This window comes from Macaca thibetana, chromosome 8 (assembly GCF_024542745.1).
Source record: "Macaca thibetana thibetana isolate TM-01 chromosome 8, ASM2454274v1, whole genome shotgun sequence".
Classification (NCBI taxonomy): domain Eukaryota; kingdom Metazoa; phylum Chordata; class Mammalia; order Primates; family Cercopithecidae; genus Macaca; species Macaca thibetana.
Genome location: NC_065585.1, coordinates 124,915,205 through 124,942,477, shown reverse-complemented (window position 1 = coordinate 124,942,477; position 27,273 = coordinate 124,915,205). Strand labels below are relative to the sequence as shown.

Genomic DNA, 27,273 nt, shown 5'->3' with positions numbered 1-27,273 from the left:
GAGAGATACTTTGAGACTATGCAGATATCCTGTTTCTTCCCTAACTTTCATCTGCTAAATTTAGTATCCTTCAATGGATCTATCTGCCACAATAATTAGCATGATATTTGCCATTTCCTTCTTTGCTTTTACAGTTGTTCATTTTTCCTAACAGTAATAAAAAGCTGTCCCTTCTCCACAATTTTAAAAATGTATTCAATGGATATTCATTTTCTCCTGTGAATATAATCTAATACTACCACATTTTTGCTTAAATTGTTCCAGCTTTGGCCGTTAGGAGCTACTCCAGGTTGGCCTTCTGGCACACCACCCTCCTCTTTTGAGCACTTACTTACTTTCTGGCATCACAAGATGTTCCAGGCTCATCTTGTATTTTCTCTGCCCCAGGACTAAAACCAACCACTTCTCCACAGAGCATTGATTCCTTTTACTGGTGACCAGTATTTAGAAACCAAGGTCTGGAAGCTATGCTGCTCATTGGTATTAAGATATCAGTGCTTCTAGATCCCCTCGGCAGGCAGAGCTAAGAAATATATGCAGGTGTATATTTACATGCATCAATCCATACATTAAAAATTATGAGTTCATACTAATAACGTCAACTGGAATCCAATACTACAGGGTTCCTTATTCATAATTTCTTTCTCCCATAGAGAGAAAACTGCCTCTTATCATCTGTAGTATGTTTGCTTATTTGCACATCCTAGTATATACATAAAGTAATGACAGAGGCAGACAAATGCCGAGGCAGACAAACACCTAGACAGACAGTGGCAGGTGCCCCACAAAACCCCCACCTCCAAGCCAAAGACAGTTTAAAGCCTGAAAGCTGAGCTACAACTTAAGTCCTTGGACTGAACTGAGAACCTGTCTTCCTCTTTAGCGTACTTTCCTCTGACTGGTCCCCAGCCTTCACCTATTTTACATATACCCTTTCCTAATTGGTTTCCTATCCTTTCCCAGTTGGTTTTTCTACACTGTCCTGCCCACCTTTGAGTGGTGTTTTTGCTTTAATCGTTTTTGCATACTTACAAACCAATCAGCATGCACTCCCCATTCTGAGTCCATAAAGGGCGCCAGACCCAGCCACACAGGGGCACCTCCTCCCTCCCTTGCTGAAAGCCATTTTCATAACTCAATAAAATTATTCTCTGCCCTCCCCACCCTTCCATGCCCCGCATGTCCTCATTCTCCTCGAGTGCAGTCTAAGAGCTCGGGAACTACCAAACAAGGGTACAAGCGATCACACAGGTAAGCTGGGGCACACCAGTGTGGCCAAGGCCCAGGTGGGCTGTTGCTGGCCAGGGGTCCCCAGCTTGCAAAGTGACCGAGAAGAAAAATTCTGCATCAGTAATAGTTTCAGAATTAACAGCTCTTACCCCCGTAAAAAACAAATTTACTAACCAGAGTACAGTGTTTTTGTATTGCTCTTTTTGTCTTCAGCCACACAGCATCCAGTTAAAATACTGTTTTTCAAAACTATTTATGTTAGGTCTTTCCTTTTCCATTCCCTTTAGTGTAAATTACAAAATACTTAATTTGTAATACAGTTAGGTTCATGTGTTACTGTTTATACTTTCCACTTTGAGTTTTCATGGACTGGTTGGTCTTAATTATTAATTTGTATCCTAAGAAGGCAAATGCCAGGGTTGTGATTTCACGTAGCAAATGAGTAGAAGGGCACATTCAGTGAGGCACTGAAAGAAATGCCCTTAGGCATGGATATTTTCTCACCGTGTTTGTGCTCGCATCCATCTGCCTGCTTGCTCTCTCTCTCTCTCTCTCTCTCTGTACCTGTGTATGGAGAGCCTCAGTTTTTAAATGGCAGTGTCACCTTTGTTCATATGAGATAATGTGAAGCTTAGAAACCTATAGATTTTAAGGTTGCAAAGGGGTTCTCGAATGCAAATAACGCCCCCAAATCTTCAGTTATTAATACTAATGATTTAAAAACGTACCACAAATTGGAGCGTGCCCTTTTCATAAAAATGTATGGGGGTACCTGCAGGAGTACAGACACAGTTTACTTGAAGTTAACGTCACTGGAAGGATCCTTATAATAAGCTTTTAATTAGATATTACAAACAAGGAAAATATAAGAACATGAGAGCTGGAAGAAATTACCTAAGGGAGTTTCTAAAGGCTTGGTTTCCTTTTTAAAAAATCAATTTTCCCTAGAGAAAAGAAACCAGAAGCAGACATAACTGACATAATAGATGGGCAAAGCAAAGTATTTTCAAAGTGAGACGCACTGTGGAAACAGAAAGAGAAAACTACAGGTGAAAGCGACCGCTATCAGAAAATATACCTTAGCATATTAAAGTGGGAAAATGAATGGAAAAAGATGAAATCAGAAACAGTTCCCAGTGTCTCCGAGTCTGAAAGCACAAAACTTTAATCAGGACACCAGCAGAGAATATGGCTGGATGGTGACAAGAATGAGACTGCCACACGGTGAGGAAGCTAGTGCTTCCTTTCCAGCTGCTAAATGGTGCCAATTAACTATTATATGAATTACAGGTGTACCGATGTCTGCTCAGAATGCAGAGAGCAACTCCAAGAAAAAGCTATTTTTCTTCTCAAAGTGAGTAAAAAAAACACAGAAGACGACGAGTTTCCTTTTGCAGGCCTCTAATCATCATGACCAGCACTTCAGGTTTGGGTGGAAGGTGGGAAGAGAAGGAAGGAAAACAAACACTGGCAAGAGAAAGGAAGAAATGTTTGGAAAGACTACAGAAGGCTTAGTATGTACTAGAAGCTTTAAGGGCAAAATATGAGTCACCAAAGGCAAGTGAAATTGTCGATCTCTTGTAAAAGACCCTTTGGCTCTGCCACTGTAACTTCCCTTTTTAATCCTATTTCTCATATGCAGCATGCGAAAAAAGGACCAGCTAGCTGCACTGGTTTTGTTATTTTAGCCCTTATGTATACACACTTTAGAAGGCTGAATAAAAGCAACTGTGGGCAGTTACATCCTTTGTATTTTTCAAAGGTTGGCGACAAGTATTCTGTGACTCCTTTGTATAGATGAATGCTTTCAAAATAAAAAGGTATACATAACACTTTTTAAAGCTTATAAGTAAATTAGGTGAAAAGGAAGGGAAGTGGTAGAGAGTAATACTAATAAAGATTTTCCTTTCTGTGGAATTGTTGTAAAAAAATCAGTTATAATATGGCAGTAATGTTTAGAGACACCAAGGACCTGCCAACATGACCTCATCATCTCTCCACACAAGCTGCGACTGTGCTGATGTTATCATCCACCTAAAGTAGGGTACAAAGCCCACTAAAAATGGTCACAGAGGGAAGCTCTGTGGGGCAATACAGAAGGAGAGTCGGAGACTTTTCCCAAAGGCCACATTCTCTGGTTTGTGTCAGTAGATATGGAGCTTTCAAAAGTTTAGAAGTAAGAAAATCAGATTTTATGTTTTCATGTGTAACTCTACTCAGTTCTAACAGCCAAAGAGAAGGTGGTACAACAACCATACCACACAACTGACTTAGTTCTTTTAAAAGAAGGATTCTGCATGCTAAGTGTCAATTAACTTCTTGACATTCCTCTTATTTCCACTTTGATCTAGAAAAATCTGACGTTAGGAGCCTGAATACCTCTGTAAATAGTAACTAACACACATGGAGTACATTCAAGGGATATGGCCGCTCTAAGTGGACCACACATTGTCATCCTTCCTGTCTCCACACTAGCATTTAAGCTGTTAACCCCAACTAGAGTCCCTTCTACTCCAGCTCTACAGCCCCATCAGAACTACCTTTCAAAAGACAACGATATGCTACCATCTCAAAAGGGCTTTTCCAGATGTTGTCCAGTTGAAACTCATTTCTCGTTATTCTGCAATCCCACAGTAATTTTATATGTAATTCGACATTTATGCAGGATTTTAAAGATGCTGACCCCCTAAGAGCCTCATCGCCTGATGATTTAATCCAATGTTCATCTAGCCACTGCTAAGAAGGGACTTGGCAGATGGAACTAAGGTTACTAATCAACTAACCCTAATACAGGAAGATTATTCTGGATTATCCGGGTGGACCCAGTGTAATCATACAAGACCTTCAAAGAGGAAGGGAGAACAGTCACTCAGAAGATGCATCAGAAGAGGAAACCAGATAGAGATGAGGCGAAAAGAGGAGGGCGAGGAGGACAGACAGGACTGGAGAGTGAGAAGAACGTGGGTCATCTCTGCTAGCTTTCAAAAATGGAGGTAGCTGACCACAAGCAAAGGACTAAAGGTGACCGCTAGAAGCTGAGAAGGATCCCGGCCAACCACCAACAAGAAAATGGGGACCGCAGTCCTGTGACCACATGGAACTTAATCCTGCCAACAAGCTTAATGAACGTGAAGCAGGTTCACCTTCAGAGCCGCCAGAAATAAACACAGTCCTGCCTAAATCTTGATTTGGGAATGGAAAAACCCGAAGTAGAAGAACCAGCCAAGCAAACCCACACCTCTAACCCACAGAACAATGAGATAATAAATCTGTGTTGTTTCAAGCCACTAAGTTTGTGGCGATTTGTTACGACAGCAATATGAAACTAGCACACTCTCCTTCGTATTATATCCTATTTAACAGTTCCAATCTCACTGAGTATGAGAATCACCTGAGGGGCTTTGTGAAAACACATACGGTGTCATTCCCAGACATTTAAGATTGATGAGGGGGAAGGAAAAGCAGGGAGAAGATAGCAAGTTTTTGCTTTTATCTCCCCACATGATATTGTCCCCAACATGAATATTAGCATGACCCAGAGAGTGCCTGCATGTGTTTCCAGAGGATTCCCGTCCTCACATCCCTGAAGCGCACCTTTGTTTTCTGACCTTTTCTCACATTATTTTTGTCTATCCTAAAACTTCAAATAACAAAATCATGTAGTGCATACTCTTACTCTCATGTAAAGCTTCTTTCATTCATGATGTTGTGTGTATCCGCAGTTCATTCCTTTTCATCAATGAGTAATATTCTACTGAATGGATATTCCACAGCTTCTTAATCCAGTCACCTGTTTGTGGATATTTGGGTTTTTTCCAGTTTGGTGCTATTAGCAATAAATCTGCTGTGATTACTCTTGTAACAGATGCTTTTGTTTCTCTTGAATGACTGGTTCATAGGGTAGGTATGTTTAGCTTTATAAGAACATACCAGACCTTTCTCCAACATGTTTGTGCCATCCTGACAGTTTTTTCCATCTCAGTGAGAGTATTTCAGCCTCCTACTTTTTATCCCTCTGGCCCCAATTGATTATAATATGTAACCGGATTGAAAACTACTGTACCAGATTAAAATTCCTTCAGGGAAAAATTCATGACTTTTTTTTTTTTAATTTTTTATTTTGAGATGGAGTCTCTACCACCCAGGTTGGAGCACAGTGGTGCCATCTCAGCTCACTGCAACCTCCACCTCCCAGGTTCAAGTGATTCTCCTGCCTCAGCCTGTCGAGTAGCTGGGATTTCAGGCATGCAACACCACGCCCAGCTAATTTTTGTACTTTTAATAGAGACAGGGTTTCACCATGTTGGCCAGGCTGGTCCTGAACTCCTGAGCTCAGGTGATCCGCCTGCCTGGACCTACCAAAGTGCTGGGATTACAGGTGTGAGCCACCGCACCTGGCCAAAATTCATGTCTTATTCATCCTTGCTCCCTGCAATATATTTAGTGCAGCCTTTACCAAAGCCAGAACTCGGGAATCCTATTAAGTTTTATATTGATACAGCTTCTGACTTTTGCCAAATACGGCAAATCTATTAAGCATGCCTTCTGTACCTACACATTTAATATATAATTTTGAGTAAAGCAGTTCATCATTTGTGTAGTTGTCCAATACCTGTTACCTACTAAATTCTGAAACAGATGAATGGCATGGCCTAAATAATAAGAGCCGCACCTGTAACCCAGCTATAGAGCCTGACACACAGCAGGGCCTTAATGAATAAAAGCGTGCTTTGGGGGGAAGAAGTCTCCGTTCTCCTAATGTTTTTGTTTATTATAATTAAACCACTAGTGTAAAAATCTGCACACTTCAGAAATCCTAGCTTATGGCTCTTAATATTCTGGGAAACAAATGTCCATCTGAATATCTGATTATAGGTATAACTCCTCTCAAAAAATAAAATACAAAATTATGTATATACTTAAACACACTAACAATTCTACATACAATATCAAGTTGTATGAATCACTGCCACTGTGTTTTACAGAAAACTGAAATTATTTCTTTAACGAGTATGTGTTGAGTATCTGATCTATTCTAAAAATTACATTAGGTATGAGGCATCCTGTGGCCAACAAGAGGGTCTCTTGTCCTCCCAAGGCAAGAGAATGGTGTAAACCCAGGAGGCGGCACTTGCAGTGAGCTGAGATCCGGCCACTGCACTCCAGCCTGGGCGACAGAGCGAGACTCCGTTTCAAAAAAAAAAAAAAGAATACTGGAAGGAAGGAAGATCAAATGCAAGTGATAAGCAATACCACCATCTAATCAGTATGTTCTCAAAATCCCTAACTTTCTTTTCAAATATATATATATATATTTATTTATTTTTGTCTAAGTCTATACCATATGACAACCTGAAATGCAAATAACCTTTCGAGATACTATTTTGAGTATACATATTTGCCTTTCATTTCTGTTTTTGGGAGTGAAAGAACATGGAAATGAGGCAAAAAGAGTAACAATGTACCTATCTTGCAATCTCAAGGAATAATTGCTTCTGATTGCTTTTAGAATAGGTAACTTCATGGTGAAATGATTTTCCCCAGGAGCAGGAACTGACTTCCCTTTGTGGTCTTTTACAAATGGCAGTGGTTTCCAAATGAACAGCGCAGTTCATTTTTTCTGGGAGAAAGTGTAAAGGTATCACGATTCTTCTCAACAGACAGTCTGGGGAGATAAGCAGAACTATAAGAATGTGTGGGCCGGGTGCAGCCGCTCACACCTGTAATCCCAGCACTTTGGGAGGCCAAGGCTGGTGGGTCATGAGGTCAGGAGTTGGAGACAAGCCTGGCCCGTATGGTGAAATCCCATCTCTATTAAAAATACAAAAATTAGCCGGGAGTGGTGGTGCGCGCCTGTAGTCCCAGCTACTCGGGAGGTTAAGGCAGGAGAATCGCTTGAATCCAGGAGGTGGAGGTTGCAGTGAGTTGAGATCATACCACTGTACTCCAGCCTGGGTGACAGAGCGAGACTAACTCCAAAAAAAAAAAAAAAAAAAAACGTGTGAACTCCCTCTGACGAGATGGTATGTTGTGAAGAGGAAGGTCCATGTACCTGCATTATCCAGAAAATACTTCGTTGCAAGATCTGGATAATGTGGCTTCTGGTGTTTCTGAGAAAACAACAATTTAGCACAAAAACTATGCTGCTATCTATGGAGAGTTTAAGGGAAGAGTAAACGTTAAAACAATTAAAACAAGCAAATAAAATGCTTAAAATAACAGTAAAAATCCAACATTGACAGGGAACAGAGTTCCAGAATGGTTTTGGATAGAGAAATGAATTATCCTACATTAGTGAATTTTCTGATTGAAGCTAATTTCTTTAAATGCCAAAAAATCTTTAAAAAATACTTTTACTGGCAATCTTTCCACTCTATTTCATACTCTGTCTCCTTAATCAAACTAAGTAAACAAAATGTAACATTTTTGATGACTCATTAAGTACATCCATTACTTTGCAGTGCTGTAATGCAGCCATTCTGAGAGGCTACTGACTACACAGATTTGAACGCCTCTCTTCAAAGTAACTCCAGCTGTCCCATTTGGAGACCTAGTGCCCTTTAAGGTTTCAACATTTTCTCTTTATCTCATTAGCACATCATTCTTGCTACTGCCCCTCTATCTGAGGGACATCAGTTCCTTGAACTCCATTCTTCTACTTCATGGCCAAACTGAGAAAACAATTGTTTCTTTAAAACAATTTCAACTTAGGCCAGGTGCAGTGGCTCATGCCTGTAATCCCAGCACTTTGGGAAGCCGAGGTGGGTGGATTACTTGAGGTCAGGTGTTCCAGATCAGCCTGACCAATATGGTGAAACCCTGTTTCCACTAAAAATACAAAAATTAGCAGGGCGTGGTAGTGGGTGCCTGTAATCCCAACTACTAGGGAGGCTAAGACAGGAGAATCGCTTCAACCTGGGAGGCAGAGGTTGCAGTGAGTTGAAATCATGCCACTGCATTCCAGCCTGGGTGACAGAGTGAGACTGCATCTCAAAATTAATAAATAATTTCAACTTAAAAATTGATGTAATAATCTAAATGTGTTCTATTAAATTCATTTTATTAAAATCAGTTGGATGTGGCTATTAACTGAAGAGCTGGCTCAGTGATGGTCAGCAGGGACTTGTATGGTGGTATTCGCCTATGTCTACAGGCCCATGGGATTATGATACGCCAGGGGAAGGATCAGGCCAAACATTTCAAAGTGAAAACTAATTGTGGGTATTATTAAAAAAGAGGATCTAAATTAAGGTCTGTGTGAAATTTGTGAGGTCAGTTATTAATACATGGATTCTAATTATTCTGGCTGTTGAGAGTTATTTTTATTTTTTTGCTTGTTTTCAACTTTTTGAGTCTTTTTCAAAAAACGATTGACCTTTAGCTAAGTGAAGCATTACTATAATAACAAATCGTTTTCCTTTATGGGATATTTTGACTGTATAACTACAAATGCCTTTAAAATAAAATTTTTCTGTGTCCTTATTGGCTATGTAACTACCACGTGCAGGATAGAATAATTGTCATGATAGTTACAGTTATCCTTGCACTGCTGGTCTGCTGAAAGAGGGGCATCAATCCCAAGGAGCTCCTCAGTCTCCTGATATATCATAGCAAAAAGAGGGTGGTTTTTATTCACAATGTGACCAGTTACATTCATATCCATAATACATGTTCACGTTAGCGAGAGGGGCAGCAATCCTGGACTGTTATGACACTTTAAACATGCTCCAAACAAGGCTGGGTGCAGCAGCTCAAGCCTGTAATCCCAGTACTTTGGGAGGCCAAGGTGGGCGGATCACTTGAGGCCAGGAGTTCGAGACAAGCCTGGCCAACATGGTGAAACCCCTGTCCCTACTACAAATATAAAAATTAGACAGGCATGGTGGTGCACGCCTGTAATCCCAGCTACTCGGGAAGCTGAAGCAAGAGAATCGCTTCAACCTAGGAGGTAGAGGTTGCAGTGAGCCGAGATCGTGCCACTGCACTCCAGCCTGGGCAACAGGGTGAGACCCTGTCTCAAAATAAAATAAAATAAAATATGAAATTAAAATAAAATAAAATAAAATAAAAAATAAAATAAAATGAAATAAATAAAAATTAAAATGCTCCAAACATACAAACATTTAAACGTCTATGGATACATCTGAATAGGAAATTCTGTGGCACTTCTTCATGATCAAATTGAAAATAAAATCCACTGGGAATCATTAATATTCCATTACAGTACCCTTAATGATTACAACCACTAACACTCAAACTTTTTTTCCTTTTTTCTTTTTTTGGAGGGGTTAAAAATCTGTTTGTACTCTTAAGCAGTATCTGTTCTGTTGAAACGTTCTAACAGACTTCTTTTTGGTAAATTTGTTTTTTTTAAGAAAACGCATGAACATGATTTGTGGATCTTCAGTTACTTCAAAGTATTACCCTCATTATCATCACCGTTTTTCATTCACGGTCTGAACCACGCCAAAAGCAGCATCGTTATTCTGCCCATGATGAGCATGTGATTGAAAGTGAAAGCAAGCTGCCAGACCTGCACTGGGAGGGCAGAAACGGAAACACGCCACCCACCTTTCATCACGTAACTCAGCTTGATTTGCTTTACTGAAGAAAGCAGCAATATTCCATATTTTAAGCCAGAACCTTTAAAGCTTTTCTCTCAAAAAGCTTGCAGACCTAGCTTTTCTCTTAAAAGGCTCTCCGACCTACACAGGACAGGCATCCAAGCCCTCTTCCTCCATGGATACTGTTGCTACCAGGTTTCCATGACCTTCTCTTGGAAAGAACTCACCTACTCCAGGCAACAGTTGATGCTCTTTTTTTAGCTACACTTAAATACCACCCATAAGTTGCTATTTTCAGCTACATACTCCGAATATAACTCAGATCAAGTATTTTTGAGAATTCAGTTCAGGCTTTTCCTTTATAAAAAGTTCAGACCTTTTTCCGACTGAGGTCTGCTTCTTCCTCTTGTATAGTCCTTTGGGAATAAGCTTTTGAAAATGCTGCGATGACAAAAGCAATTTTCTTGGATTTAGATCTGAACATTCTCTGGTTCCATTATTACTAAGTATGTACCTCTTTGTCTAAACCAGTAAATACAAGGTGAGAGTTAAAACTTAAGAAATGTGATTTGGATTCACAAAGAAAAAAAACAATGTTGAGAAAATGCCCAGCACTTAGACTGAAATGATCCTTACAAGATCGCCCTGTGAAGTTTTTCCAACTTCTTTTTTGCCGTGTAATATTTTGCTCAAAAGACATCACCTGAGGAAGTTAGAACATGACAGAAAAAAGAACAACTTCTGCAGCGGAAGGGGAGTGGTGACAGGGAAGGGTGAACCCTGGACCCAGGCTCCAGGAGACTAAACTGAAAACCTGAAAACTATGGGCACAGGCCAAGTATCTTCTTTTACAAATGAGGAAACGCAGGCACAAAGTGAAATGATCACTCAGGGGTGCCGCCACTAGTCGCGAGCAACACTAAGACAGGCTTAGAGCCCAGGGACTTTCATAACCCAGTCAGAACAACTAGTGTATTCTACACGGGCACAATGCTAGCCACTTAACACACCTCATTGTATTTAATTCTAATCGCTGTTAGAGGAAGGTATTTTTATTCCATGCCATACCTGAGAAAACGGAAAAGGATTAAGTTGTGTGGCCAAGGTAAGATACTGGGATGACTTTCCAGATCTTTAACTACTCATTTCACTCTGCCACACAGCCTTCCATGACATTCAGCCTAACAGGTCAAATAAACATTAACTGGGGTGTGGGCACAATGGCTCATGCCACTTTGGGAGGCCAAGGTGGGTGGATCATTTGAGGTCACTAGTTCAAGACCAACCTTGTCAACATGGTAAAACCCTATTTCTACTAAAAATACAAAAAAAAAAAAAAAAATTAGCTGGACGTGGCGGTGGATGTCTGTAATCCCAGCTACTCGGGAGGCTGTGGCAGGAGGATCGACTGAAGCTGGGAGGCAGAGGCTGCAGTGAGCAGAGATCATGTCACTGCATTCCAGCCTGGGCAACAGAGTGAGACTGTGTCGCAAAAACAAACAAACAAACATTAACTGGGAAGAGAAAATTCAGGTTCTACTTTTGTTTCTTTTCTACTTCATTCAGGTAAGGGCCATCAGGAATCAGTCTAGCAATAGAATCTCTAATAGTAAGCTCAAAATAATTCAATACTTTTTCCTTCAATATTGTCACCACCCAGCATCCGAGTCACCATCCTTCTCACATAGACAACTGCAATTTTACTGTCTTTCCACTTCCCTAAACAATTCTTCAAACATCCAGAGTAAAACATGATAATAAACATAGGATCATGTTACTTTCCAGCTTTCAATTCTTCAAAACAATTCCCATTGTCTTTTTCTTAAAACATCAGTGTTTTTAATACTGTTATATAGTTATACCTGAACTGTTGGTCATTATACTATACTCAGTACTTTAAAAGAATGACCAAGAGTAGTAAAATTTCATTAAGCCAATTTTTATGATGCCTAAAACCTCTGGCTGAATAGACAAACTACCCCCCCCCCCCTTTTTTTTTTTTTTAGAGTGGACGTGTTCATTATTTTTGTCATTGTTTTACTGAAAGAATTACAGACTCACTGGCAGTTTTAAGAAAAGAACATAGTCCTTGTGCCATTTGCCCAGTCTCCTCCAATGGTAACATCTGCAAAACTATAGTATGATAGCACAAACTAGAATGGTGACATTAATAAAACCTAGTCTTATTCTGATGTCTCCAGTTATACTTGTACTCAGTGTTAATCAGGAAGTAAAGATCAGAGAGGAGAGAGCAACAATGGGGATGGGAAGATGAAATACGGAAAAAAGACTTCCTGTTGCTTAGGTTAAGCCTTCTGGTAGAAAATATTAAAAAGTAGGGCAATTGTCAGGGCTAAATTTCCAATCTGCTCCCTGGCTGAAAGGGGTTGATGGAACTCAGAAAGAAAGCTGGGTCAGTTTTGCTCTTGTATTTCTTTCTTTTTTTTTCTTCAAAGAAGAATCATTACAGCTCTTGCTGTCACTCTGTGTAAACTGATCCTTTTTGTGGTTTGAACTTACAAAAATTCCTTATCTCTAGATTTTTAATGGATGATTCATTTGTTGTTATTTACCCTTATATATGGCTGTAACTGATTAAAAAGCCTAATGGTTACAAATCTGAAAGCATCATATTATATTTCCTAATTATGTTTCTTCCTTGTCCAAAAAGATGCATTAATCTTTATTTAAAATGTGTTTTATCTTTGCTGATCTTTTGAGTGTGTTTAAATTCTATCTTCTTGGCTAATTCCTCCATCATTTTCACAAATTATTTTCCCCTAAGAAAACCAAACGAGAAAATTATGTTTAAAGCAAAATATATAATCCTTTCAGCTGACAAGATAGGTTAAAAACCGGATGGAGGTATCCTACATATTCTCGGAACCTTCTCCTAAAAGAACCTTGCCTGAACTCTGTCCTTTGAGAAAGCAAGGGAAAACAAATGCATTTGAATGACAACTTTTATTGGGATTCTAACCAATAGACTAGGTAACAATTTAATTCAATTTTTTTTTTAATCATTCCATTCATGGAATGAAGCTTATAAATCCTGCTTGGCCAAGCATACTGATTTACATCCTTTCAATTTAACTAACCCTTTCTTCACACACACACACACTCTCTTCCACATTAAAACTTTTGGTCTTCCCTTACGTGAAGACATGCTAATTTTAAAGTTCATAAATTCCCAAGGAAAGCAATTTCTATTCAAAAAAGTAAATATTTAAAGAATATTTTAATGTCAAACATCTAATAGTAAGCAATAACCTAAACACTGTCATATTCATTGGTCTCTATAAGATTTTCCTACCTTTTCAATTACTTCCAGTGACACTGCCTTGTAACTAAAATTATTCTTAGAGCTACTTGTGTATTCAAATACATTCAAGGTATTTTTTTTTTTTGACAAGGTATGTTTTTAAACATTCTGCAAATTGTGTTCAGTTTCATCACAAATATTTAGTTACTTTGCAAATATATGGAACTTTTTTGTTGCTTCTGTTTTCTCCATCAATAAGTTGATATAAAAATTCTTAAAGGAGAAACTGTTTCAGCTAATTTCTTTCTACTGTCCCTTGGTACTTACTGAATTTAACTGCTTACCACCCCCCCCCCCCCCCCCAAAAAAAATCTAACAATGACTGGAATAAAAATACTAAGGAGAGCAGTATCTGAGTATTAAATGGTAGGTGGCAATGGGAAAGTGGGATAGAAAACAACTGGGTTCATGTCATGTCAAAATCTACTGTCTAGATGTCTCTTCAGAATGAAATTATGGGACGGTCAATAACTGACCTTCCACCCTACATGTTCCTACCCCGTTTGCCAGGATCTCCTTGTCTTTTCTCAGTTTCTTCCCTTCTTTCATGTAAATACATTTTCAAACGGACATTTCATCTCTAAATATATAAATACCTGGTGACCATCACTGAAAGGCCATGTGTCTTTTCTCTATATAATAAGAAATGGAGGATTATCAACCACTGGAGTTACACATGCAGAGCAGATTCGACAGAAGATAGAAACGCAGAGCAGATTCGACAGAAGATAGAAACGCAGAGCAGATTCGACAGAAAATAGAAACGCAGAGCAGATTCGATAGAGGACAGGAACGCAGAGCAGATTCGATAGAGGGTAGGATAGAAACGCAGAGCAGCTTCGATAGAAGATAGAAACGCAGAGCAGATTCGACAGAGGACAGAAACGCAGAGCAGATTCGATAGAGGACAGGAACGCAGAGCAGATTCGATAAAGGGTAAGATAGAAACGCAGAGCAGCTTCGATAGAAGATAGAAACGCAGAGCAGATTCGACAGAGGACAGAAATGCAGAGCAGATTCGATAGAGGATAGAAACGCAGAGCAGATTCGATAGAGGGTAGGATAGAAACGCAGAGCAGATTCGATAGAGGACAGAAACGCAGAGCAGATTCGATAGAGGATAGAAATGCAGCTTTTCTGTTACAATCAAGAACAAGGGTTTCCTATGAAACTCAGAAGAAATAAAATTCAGGGAACAGAAAGGCAGAGGAGCAAGACACTGCATTTTGAACACAAGATGGAGGAACTTTCAGGAAAATTATTATTTTTAAATGTTTTAATTGACAAATGAAAACTGTATATATTTATGGTATGCAATGTGATATTTTGAATATACATATATACTGTACAATGATTAAATAAAGCTAATTAACATATTTCTCACCGCACATACTTAACTGTTTTGTGATAACATTCAAAATCTATTCTAGTGATTTTCAAATAAACAATATAATGTTATTAACTACAGTCACCATGCTATACAACAGAGCTCCAAGATTTATTTATATTGTCTAAAGGAAACTGTACCCTTTGTTCAAATCCCCGCCATCCCCAGACCCTGGTAACCACCATTCTACTCCTTAAATCTGTGAGATCAACTTTTTTAGATTCCACTGTAAGCGAGATCATGCGGTATTTGTCTTTCTGTGCCTGGCTTATTTCATTTAGTGTAATGTCCTCCAGATTTATCGATGTCACAAATGACAGAATTCCTCCTTTTTAAGGCCAAATAGTATTCCACTGTGCACATCTACCACATTTTATCCGTTCATCTGCTGATGAACGTTTAGGTTGATTCCATATCTAGGCTGTTATGAATTTTCAAAGGTTATTCTACAGAGTGAAGAGTTTCAGAAATACGCACATAATCAAAAGCTAACACTTCACTCATTGGTATCAGCCACCGATGGACTGAGTGAAAGACGTTCCCAGGCTGACACAGTCCATAAAAATTGCGGCGAGACAAAGCAGAATCCCAACAACTCCTGGACCTGATCCTTCAGACCAAGGCCTCTCCATTTGGAAGGCAGATCTCTAGCAACCCTTGTTTCCCCCAGGGATATTTCAATCACTTCAAATAATTCACATCTCCAATATCCTAGGATCATCTTGGGATCTTAGGAGAGTATGAACTAGTTTGCTTCCTCAAAGGTTCTTCAAAATTCCAGGACCAGTCCAAGAGCCAATGTACCCTAAGTACTTCCCCTCTTGCAGCATCAAAGACAGAAGTCACTAAAGATGCAAACCAAATGTAAGGTATAAAAATGGGGGAAGAGGGATAGACCCAGGAGAAAGAGGCTGTTAACAAGGTAAAAAGGTAAGGGTTAAGCAAGGTTCATTTTCAGGTCAACGTCACAGGTGGTTCCTTTCAAAGAGCAGAGGATATGTATCCTTGGAAAGCAGCAAGCTAAAAAGGGATGGTGGGGAGAGGTTTTGACTACTGCCACTAATCTCACTTGCCTCTAAAAAATCTTAAACCCAGGTACCTGCAGGAAAGGACAGGGTCCCATGCCAGCCCACTTTAGGCTAAGTAAAATAATATCAAAAATAAAAAGTTTTAATAGCTAACAGACAATACTTACTACATGTGAGGACTCTAAAAGCTGTATATATACATACACGTGTGTATGTATACACACACACACACATATATATATATATATTCAAGTATTGAAACAACCAAATGACATGGGTACTAATAAAATCTCCCATTTTACAGATGAGGACATTGAAATACAGCATTTACTTGACATAGTCCCCTGACTATTAAGAGATAGAACCTGGTATTAGAACCCAGTCAAGTACAGCTCTCAAATCATAATCTCAATCCTCATACTATACTGTCCTTCAAAACACAGCCTACAATACAGAGCTAGCCCTCATTCTCCATTCTTATCCCTCTTTATTCATGTCCTTAGCAGCTGTAATACTTATTAGAGCCTTAGGAATGTTTTACTAAATCTGTCAGACCCAAATCAGAACCTCCCCTTTCTCTTCCACATTGTCCCCAAGGATGCTTGAATACAAACCACATCCAACCGCTGGGATGGGCGGAGCCCGTAGAAACATGGTCACAGTGTTATTCAGAAACTTGTAAGACAATAACAGACTTTTTTGTGTTTATCTGTACTATGTCAATCATACCAGATGATCTGGCCTATTTTGTTAAATGAATTACTGTCTTGATTTGATCATGTAGTTGAGAGGGGTACATAGGAGAATGTCTTTGGGTGAAAGAAGGGGCAGGAAGTGCAATGGAATAATAACCAAGATAACAAGTAAGTCTTTTACCTATACTTCAAAAGGCCATTTGACATAGTTTGTGTCCCCACCAAATCTCACGTTGGATAATAATCCACAGTACGGGATATGGGGTCTGGTGGGAAGTGATTGGATCAGGAGGGCAGAGTTCTCATGAATGGGTTAGCACCATCCCCTTGGTGCTGTTCTCATGATGATGAGTGAGCTCTCCTGAGCTATGGCTATTTAATAGTGTGTAGTATCTCCCTCCTCCCTCTCTTCCTCCTGCTCTGGCGATGTAAGATGTGCCTGCCTTCCCATATGCCATGATTTTAAGTTTCCTGAGGCCTCCCTAGAAGTCAAGCAGGTGCCAGCATCATGCTTTCTGTACAGCCCGCAGAACCATGAGCAAAATAAACCTCTGTTCTTTATAAATTACTCAGTATGAGGTATTTCTTTACAGCGGTGGGAGAATGGACTAATATACCATCTCAAACATCACCTCCTCCCAGCTTTCTGCTTTGAAGAACGTAAATAATATCCTATCACTGGTTGTCTTCTGATATCCAACTTATTTCACTTTTATCACAGATATCCATATCTTATACTCGAAGCACCTTGTAGGGGAAAAAAGTCAAATACCGGTTTAGGTTAACTGACTAAACAACGAAAACTGCAATGGAATTTTAAACCAAAAAAAGGACTCAATGTATCATCCATCCCTTCAATAGAGTATAAGGCAAATTCAGAAGCAAAATATTAATTAAATTATCTGAATTAAAGGACTTAACACAAGTTTCTCATTTCTCATACATTTAAATATGTCACGGTCTATTTTTTAGACCTTTTAGACCTTAACCCTTTCTCTTCAGAAAACAAAACAGAATTTGGCTTATACTTTTATTTCAACATGGAATAACTGTCCATTTTATGGAGACAGACCCCTCCAGTGTTTCTCAGTAGTCTGTGATCTCTGAGGACAGGTGCCCATTTGGTTTCAGCATCTTCTCCAATCCCACAACACCTAGTAAACACATAGCAGACCTTCAATAATGTTCCCAACTACAAAATAACACACAACAACAGACATAAAAGTACAAATGTTACTTCCGGGTCAAAGAAATCTGAACAGACATAAATCCAAATGTTACTTTTGATCCAAATTAATCTAAAAGTATCAAGGTCAATATGTAACAATGAAAAACTCAGTTTAATCTATGTAACTTTAAGCATTTTTTGATATCGAATCTAGCAGTTTCTATATATGATTATGAGGAAACCTAATAAAGGTCATAATTTTTCCTTTTATCTCACAAAAAATAAACAGAATGTCACACACACCTGTCACGTGGAGATAGGAAAGGTGGCAAAGAAAGAGAGAATGACCAGGATATTAAAAAACCTGTAAGATGACGCCAAACATTGAAAAGTTTCTATGTATGTATGTATCTGTGTAACACATATATAACAGTATTTTCCTCCAAAATTCAAGTACGTATTCCACCTAGTAATTTATCTCAGCAGGGAATCCAGCGATAGCTATCCTAAGACAAAGAGAATGAGAAAAAAAGATACCAAAAGAAAACTAGAAAGCCAAAGAGAAAGGAAAAGACAAAAAGAAACCAGGACAAAAGGAAGTCAAGAAGAAAGGGAGGAAAGGGAAGGAAAAATGAACAGCGCACAGAATAGAGAAATGAAACAAACATGGTTTAAAGAAAACCTTTTCTTACTGAAATTTTCAATAAAACCCATTCCTATTGAAATGGAAAACCATCTTGGATGGGTGAGCGGCTGGGGTTTGTTATGGAAGAGAATCAGTATTTCACTTGACAATATCCATGCTAAACACCTCCATTTTCAGTATCATTTCACTATCATCTTCTCACAACAACAAAAAAAACAAATAATGCACATTTTCCCTGAGGTTTACAAACATAATCCCATTGCACAACAGCAACAAATCATCTGGCAAATTCTTGGTAGATGAAGTCAAAGAACACATTCACTCAAGGTGAACAGTAGCCTCTGGACTGCATATTAACCATACATGGTTTAATACAGCTCCACCAACCATGCTGTAAATTAGCCAATAATTTGCCAGTAGTCATGCAGGTTACCATAAGCCTACCACTAAATTCTAAAAACTTCACTATGAGAATTTTCCTGTCAACTTTCATTTCTGACATAAGTTGATAAAAGCCTCACAAATCCTCTCTTGGAGAGACTCCGTAATTTTCCACGCAAATACCACTAGACTGAAAAAAGTCTTGTTAACACCATCCGGATTTAACGGAAGCTATAAAACATCTTTATCACGTCACAATCCTGCACCGTTTATCTCCCGCTCCCATTTGGAATTATACCTTTAGAAATGGCAGCATTTGCTCTATGAAGGACCTAAAAAAATGCCTTCTTTACTCCATAAATTAAAGCTACTTTTCTTCCTGCCTTTTTTTTCATAATCTTTTGTAATGTGCTGCAAATAAAGTCAGGAAGACTAAGAATGTCATATTACTGCATCGTAATGGCTTCTTTCGTTTACCATAGTAGATATGTCTTTCCAAATCTGGCAGAACTCTATTCTATATAGCTTAAAAGTTACATAAAACATAACAAAGGACATGTCTTTCAACATTTCCATATCATGTCATATATTTCCATACCACAGCTGATTCAAATGTCACCTTTCTCGAAAATTCATTTAAAGAAATTGATTCCAAAAGAAACCTATATGTGTACTAAGTTTTTAAAAAGGCTAGAATCAAATAGAGATCTATAAAAACCACATTCTCAATGTACACATCTTATCCTACAACTCCCAAAATATTCATATTACCATTATTTCGTACTCAATCAAATGCCCATCTCATTCACCATGCTGGAGCATGCATGAATTCCAAAGCTGATTTTGTTGTCTCCTTGAAAACAATCTGATGATGGGGAAAAACATGCTGATTGTTACCAATAATAAAGCCAAATGCAAATAGTTCAGGCACTCTACAATTACTGAGAATTGAATTTAATCTATTTCCAGAGACAACCTGAGTGGTTCTGAGACTAGGGATTGAACACAGTTGGAAGTGTTTCCATTATAGCCTGCAAATGCTTCTCTGTTTCCATAGTGCATATACCCTTGTGACCTTTCTCAAATTCTGATAGTCTATTTACAGATAAATCAAACAAAAACTGCCACTCACTATTTGTATCACCAACCATTCCAAATTTACTTACCTCAGTATTATTGATTATAATGCAGACCTCTAGAAATTATCAACTTAAGGTATTTTGCAGCATGAAAAATCAAGGACAAGGCTTAAAAGAAACATCACGAGTAAAACTAAAAGCAAAAAGCAAAATAAAGTGATCCTTAGCCTACTTAGGATTAAGCTGTAAGCAGCACATACAAACATAAGTGTACATTAAAAACCAATAGTTCCATGCTTACTTTCAGCAGATCCTTGGAGAAATCAACACCCTCATTTACCCCTTGCAGATTGGCAATGAACTCCTGACAGGTCATCTTCTTTCCAATATTCTGAAATAGAGGCAAACAGTACATCACTATGACATTCATGGAATTAAAACTGATTCATAAATATGTGATGAGGCAGACCAATAATTTGTTTTTAAAAACATAACTAGGCCAGGTGTGGTGGCTCATGCCTGTAACCCCTGCACTTTGAGAGGCCGAGGTGGGTGGATCACGAGGTCAGGAGATAGAGACCATCCGGGCTAACATAGTGCTATGTTTAGTACAAACCCCGTCTACTACTAACATGTTTAATAGAAACCCTGTGTCTATTAAAAATACAAAAAATTAGCTGGGCATGGTGGCATGCAACTGTAGTCTCAGCTACAAGGGAGGCTGAGGCAGGAGAATCACCTGAACCCGGGAGGCGGAGGTTGCAGTGAGCGGAGATGACGCCACTGTATTCCAGCCTGGGTGACAGAGCGAGACTCTGCCTCAAAAAAAAAAAAAAAAAAAAAAACCCAAAAAAGCAAAATCATAACTAGACATGTATTTACAAACACAGGGCTGGGCACAGTGGCTCGTAGCTCATGTTTGTAATCCCAGCATTTTGCGAGGTGGAGGTGCGTGGATTACTTGAGGTCAAGAGTTTGAGACCAGCCTGGCCAACACGGCAAAATCCTGTCTCTACTAAAAACACAAAATTTAGCCAGGCTTAGTGGCAGGTGACTGTAGTCCCAGCTACTCGGGAGGTTGAGGCATGAGAATCGCTTGAACCGCGGAGGCAGAGATTGCAGTGAGCCGAGATTGCACTACTGTACTCCAGCGTGGATGACAGAGTGCAACTGTATCTCAAAAAACAAAAACAAACCAAACACAAGTTTATATAAACATACATACAATTTTAGTGCACTAAAAACATGGTTTATTATGCTTTTAAAATTCTCATTAAATATAAATAGCAAACTTATACCAAAAACTTACTATAATGTAGAAAAAAATTTGAAAAACCGATGCTACATTTATACAATATGTAATATAGTTTTTAATGAAAATCATGGGTAAAAACTGACATTTCTGAGCTGAACCCAGATAGCTGTTTATGCATTTATTTGTGTTACCTACATACTGTCAAGACCTGTGAAGGATCGGAGATTTACACTACTTTCAAGTCAACATGTTAGCCTGTCACAAGCTAATAAATGCTGGCAGAGGATAGAAGTCTCCTGGGTGAGAGACAAGGTATTTTTACTTACAATAACAGGGGTAGCCAGAATATCAACATTACCTTGTGACCACTGGGCTCTAGTTCCCTGAGCCCCAGTTGTCACAGAGCAACTTGAATAGGGCCACATGTCACCTGCACATGCAATGTGTTGCATTATAGGAGAGAAAACCCTGAACTTCAGAAGCTGGAATCTTTAATCATGGGAAAGATGCCTATCCCTTTGCACTAGCAGGAGACACCAGCTCTACCTTCCAGGGAGATATGCAAACCTGACCGCTGCTATGAAGTCACTACAGCATCTTCCAAAGCTACTCACTGTATATAGAAATAATCTTGAAAAGATAGACAAGAACAAAGGCAGCCACAGCCTCTGTTCACAAAACACACAGGAAAGTGTGAGACCCATGGAAAATTATCTTCCAGCACGTCTTCAAAGCTGGTTTAAGGACAATAAAGTTTAACAAAAGGAAATCACATTAATAAAGTAATTAGAAAACCCAAACTACAAAAAGAGCAAAGATACAAACTAAGAAAACTAACAAAATCGCTATTACAGAGAATCGCCTCTTATTCTAGCTCCAAACAACTAGTAGAAGCTGCCAGCTGTGGAGGATTCCTAGGTTCCATAAACACAGCAAGATACATCTGTGACAAGTGCAGGAGAGGAAAGCAGAGCACAGACAAGTGTCACAGGTATCTCTAGCAAAATGTAGTCCAAGTGAATACAAAGTGTACCAGCATCGAAATATACCTGTGGCCAGGCATGGTGGCTCAAGCCTGTAATCCCAGCACTTTGTGAGGCCGAGGTGGGCAGATCATGAGGTCAGGAGTTCAAGACCAGCCTGGCCAACATGGTGAAACCCCGTCTCTACTAAAAACACAAAAATTAGCTGGGTGCAGTGGCAGGCACCTGTAATCCCAGCTACTCGGGAGGCTGAGGCAGGAGAATTGCTTGAACCCGGGAGGTAGAGGTTGTAGTGAGCAGAGATCCTACCACTGCACTCCATGCTGGGAAGCAAGAGCAAGACTCCATCTCAGAATAGATAAATAAATAAAAAATAAAAAAAAACCCAACCAAATAAATAAATGTACCTGTATACACTACCACTATGCATAAAGGTATGCTTTTCAAGGCCATGCTATTCATTCACAAAAGACTAACAGTAGGGTAGAACAGCACCTACTAAATTCATTTGAATACCTACAGTATTCAAAACGAGAAAGCAGACTTCTGCAGATAGACTTTAAAAAAGTGGCAGAGGCCGGGAGCAGTGGCTCACCCCTATAATCTCAGCACTTTGGGAGGCCAAGGCAGGCGGATCACTTGAGGTCAGGAGATCGAGACCAGCCTGGCCAACATGACGGAATCCCATCTCTACTAAAAATATGAAAAAAAAAAAAAAAGCCAGACATCATGGCGGGTGCCTGTAATCCCAGCTACTCAGGGGGCTGAGGCAGGAGAACCATGTGAACCCGGGAGGTAGAGGTTACAGTAAGCCAAGATTGTGCCACTGCACTCCAGGCCGAGCGATCGAGCGAGAGACCAGTTCGGAAAATAAATAAATATAAAGGAGGCCAGGCATGGTGGCTCATGCCTGTAATCCCAGCACTGCCGGGGAGGCCGAGGCAGGAGGATCCCTTGAGCCCGGGAGATCAAGACTAGCCTGAGTAACACCCATCTATACAAGCAATATGAAAATTAGCTGGGTGTGAAGACGCACGCTTTGCAGTCCCAGCTACTCTGGAGGCTGAGGTGGAAGGATCACTTGAGCCCAGGATGTTGAAGTTACAGTGAGCCATAATTGTGCCACTGCACTCCAGTCCGGGTGACACAGAAAGACCTTCAAGAAGATGCACAGGCATAGTGTTAAGGGAATATGTATGTACAACCTCAAATTCAAAGACAGATTTGCCTGAGAACATACACCCGTGTGCCATGGGAGTAATCACTTCCCACCTCCCCTTTCCTAGCCACCCTTCAGTTTCACAAAATAAAACAATTTGTCCCACTCAAGCTATCTAAATATTTACAATGACAGTGCTGACATTTTGTTGTTGTTGTTGTTGTTAAAAACCTTGACTCTTTCATCAGCAAAGAATGCACAGAGTTTGTATGAAACACTGAAAAAAATGGTTTGACAGAAGCGGCTTTGTCAGCTAACTTATTTAATAGATATTTCTCATAAGTTAAATAAATTAAATCTGCAGTTCAAACGTTTTGTTGATAATTAGTTTAGAGCACAGAAAGGAACTTCAGTGAAAAATACTGTTTTGCAACAGTATATTGAAGAAGACAATAACTCAATTTTCCGAATCTTTTTCAAGTGTATCCGGCCAAACAAGGTGTCTCAAGGGAAAAAAAAAAACATATACAATGAACAGTCATTGTGATATAACTTGGCAATGCCTTTTTAGATATGTTCTGGGGATTTGAGAAGATGAATAAATAATGACTAGGTAACAGATCCTTTTCCAAGTCAGGTGGTGTTTAATTATTTTAATGAAATTGAGGAAAAGTCTAATTTAATTATCAGTTAATCATCAAAACAATTTTTTGATATGTGATCTACAAAATTCAACTGCTTGTAACATTATCTGCTTTAGTTATTAATAAACTTCTTTGTAAAAGTACACTAAAATACCAGTATAAAAAGGAAAATTTTTCTCTTAAAAGTGTTAATTGTGTAATATGATAAAGTATCAACTACTATAACTTTTTAAAAGTATCAGCTTCATTAAAATACAATTCACAGTATATTCTTTTAAACCATATACTTCAGTGATTTTTAATAAAGTTGTGCAATCACTGTTAGGCAGGAATCTAGACCGAACATGGCGGCGTTACCCGGCGTAGCAGGCCTTTTGTTAAAGACTCCCTTCACCCTTGTACATACCCGCAGACTTACATGCGTCAGAGTTCTGGCTGGGCAACCACACTCCACCATGACCTGCAGCTCACCTGCATTCCACAAGTTTGTAAACAGCAGTTTCGGTTGACAGTTTCCAAAGACCCCTTCCTCATGACCCTTACTCAACTCCTGCCCTAGTAGTTTCAAGACCCCCCAGGCCCTGTTTGCACAACCAGCTTCCCTACCTCTCGGGCTATAAAAAGCCCCTACCCTCCTCCCTCAGCGCAACTTCCTCGGCCCAGGCCTTTGGACCGAGGAACCTCGCCCGCAAGCCCTAATAAAAGGCTATTCTCACTGCCATTTGCCTTGTGTCTTCATTCCCGGTTCGGCTCCAGCCTCAGTTTACCTTTATAATCACCACCACTATCTACACTCAGAACATTTACCCCCTAAAGAAACTTGACACCCACCAGCAGTTATTCTCCAAATCTCTTCCACCACCCTCACTAGGGATCATCTGGCAACCACAAATCTGCATTTTCTTTAAACAGATTTGCCTACTCAGGACATCTGAAATAAATGGAATCATATAAAATGTAGCCTTTTATGACTAGCTTCTTTTACTTAACATGTTTTCCAAGTTCATCCATGTTGATGCATAAATCAGTATTTAACATCATTTCTAAATAACAGTCCATTGTATGGATATAACAATTGCGTTTCTTCATGTATAAATCGATGAATGTTTAGACTATTTTCTCTTTTTGGCTACTATCAATAATGCTGCTATAAATATTCATGTATAAGTTTTTGTGTAAACATGCTTTCATTCCTAGATTTAGAAGTGGGATTACTGAATCCTATTGTAATCTTGTTTATTCTTTTAAGGAACTGCCAGACTCACTTCCAAAGTGGCTGCATCATTTCACATTCCCACTAGCAGTGCCTGAGGGTTCCAATTTCCCTCTAACCTCACGAACACTAACATCTGTCCCTTTTACTTTAGGTATTGTTATGGGTACGAATGGGTATGCCATGGTTTTGATTTGCATTTGACCCTCAGTATTTTTTTCATGTGCTAATTAGCCATTTGTATATCTTCTTTAGAGAAATGCCTGTTAAAATCCTATTTTCCTTTCTTATTGGGATATTTATATTTTTGTTATTCAGTTGTAAGACTTCTTTACATATTCTAGATATAATTTCCTTATCAGATATATACTTTAAAAATATTTTCTCTCATTCTGTGGGTGTCTTTTCACTTTTTTCATTTTCTTGATGATGTCCTTTTTCAGCAGGATATTTCCCTGACCCCTTCATGGGCAGAAATGGGAGTATATGAGCACTGGAGTCAGCCACTCCACTCACTCAAACCTGCGGTGTTCCACCCCTTGCTGGAGGGAACACACAGGTGAGTGGGTACGGCAGCTAGGGTGAATGCCTTCGGGCACCAGCAGGAGTGAACTCTGTACTGGCCCCACAGCAACATCTGGGGAGGTGCCTCAGGTGCCTGTGACCCCTGAAGTCCCAGAGGAAGTATCCGGGTGCTCTTTTAGCTTGGCTGTCTGCTATGGCTTAAGTGTTAACAGCTCAGTGGATCCTCTGCGTTTTTGTGTGAGGTGGCTGCCTTCTGCCAGCAAGGGCAAAGGGTCAGTGTGACAGCCTTTTGCAACCACACTTGTGGCACCTGAGCTCTTGTCCAGCATCCAGGAGAAATGAAGTTGTACAAATTGGAGGATGGTAAATTCAAGACATTTTATTGCCAACGGAAGTGGTTCTCAGCAGGAAGGAGAACTGGAAAGCGGACAGAGTGGGAAGGTAAACTCCACTGAAGTCTGGCTGTCTCTGGCCAGATTCTTCTCAGAAATTATACTGTCAAACTGTCCCTCTGAAGTCAACCCACTTCTCTCTGACATCTAGCTGCAGTCTCCAATGTCCAGCTGCTTCTCCTCTCTCTGCTGGCTGAGCCTGGGGCTTTTATGGGCACAGCAATGGGGGACAGGGCAGGCCATGGGTGGCTTTCGAAAAGGCAACATTTGAGCAGGAAATCAGGGATGTAAGTTATCACTTTGGGCCACCGTATCAGGCTTTTCAGCTTGAGGGTGGAGCCCTCACTGGCAACCCATCCTCTTTGGCCCAGAATTTCCCTGCCTCCTGTTCCTATCACTTTGAAGCACAAAAGGTTTTAATTAGTAGGTGAAATCCAGTTCACCTATGTTTTATTTCATTACTTGTGCATTTTATATCTAAGAAATCATTGCCTAATCCAACATCACAAAGATTTACTCCTAAGAATTTTGCAGCATTAGCTCTTGTATTTAGATATTTGACCCATTTTGAGTTCATTTTTTTTTGACAGAAAGCAGAGATTTGACTTTATTCTTTTACATGTGGATATTCAGTTGTTACAATATCATTTACTGGAAAGACTATTTTTCCCCACCAAATTGCTTTGAAACTCTTTTTGAAATCAACAGACCATAAATGTAAGGGATTATTTTTAGACACTTGATTATACGGCAATGATCTAGCTGTTGAGCTTTATACCAGCATAATTCTTGATTACTGAGGCTCCGCACTGAATTTACCATGTTAATAGTTTTAAGCATACAGTTCAGTACCATTTCACATTAGTATATTCACACTGTTGTGGAACAGAATTCCAAAACCATTTCATCTCACTAATCTCAAACTCTATACCCATTAAATAGCTTTTTTTTCCCCCTTCATGCCAACCACTTGTAACCAACATTCTACTTTGTTTCTACGATTTTAACAACTTTACTTACCTCAAATAAATGGAATCATATTTTTTCTTTTTGTGACTGGCTTATTTCATTCACTTAGCATAATGTCCTCAAGGTTCATCCATGTTGTAGCATGTGACAGAATTTCTTTCCTTTTTAAGGCTGAATGATTTTCCATTTTTTGTAGAGACCACATTTTATTTATATATAAATCTGTGGATGAACATTTGGTCTGCTTCTACTTCTTGGTTAATGTGAAAAGTGTGGAAATGAACATGGGTGGGCAAGTATCTCTTCAAAATCCAGCTTTAAATTTTATATATACATACACTTGCAGAAATGAGATTGCTGTATCATATCAGTTATATTTTTCATTTTTTTGTGGACCCTCCAAGCTATTTTCCATAGTGGTTGCACCATTTTACAATTCCTACAACAGTACATTTCTAATTTCTCTACATCCTTGCCAAAAATATTTTCTATTTTTTTGATAGCAATGATCCTAGTGGGTATCAGGTGATACCCTACTGTAGTTTTTATTCGCATTTCTAGATTAGAGAGTGTTGAGTATGTTCTCATATGCTTGTGAACTCTTCTTTCTTTTTTTGAGATGGAGTTTTGCTC

At 39.3% G+C, this 27,273-nt stretch overlaps 1 protein-coding gene across 6 annotated transcripts in view; it reads right to left on the bottom strand.

The window, feature by feature from the left end:
- The window catches only part of PSD3 (pleckstrin and Sec7 domain containing 3), a 702,311-nt gene that overhangs the window by 206,669 nt on the left and 468,369 nt on the right, over positions 1-27,273 (bottom strand). For all 6 annotated transcript variants that reach the window (XM_050801835.1, XM_050801836.1, XM_050801837.1 and 3 more), the window contains one exon: positions 19,802-19,891. In XM_050801835.1, the coding sequence (XP_050657792.1) occupies positions 19,802-19,891 (90 nt within the window). The remainder of the gene's footprint in view (positions 1-19,801; positions 19,892-27,273) is intronic.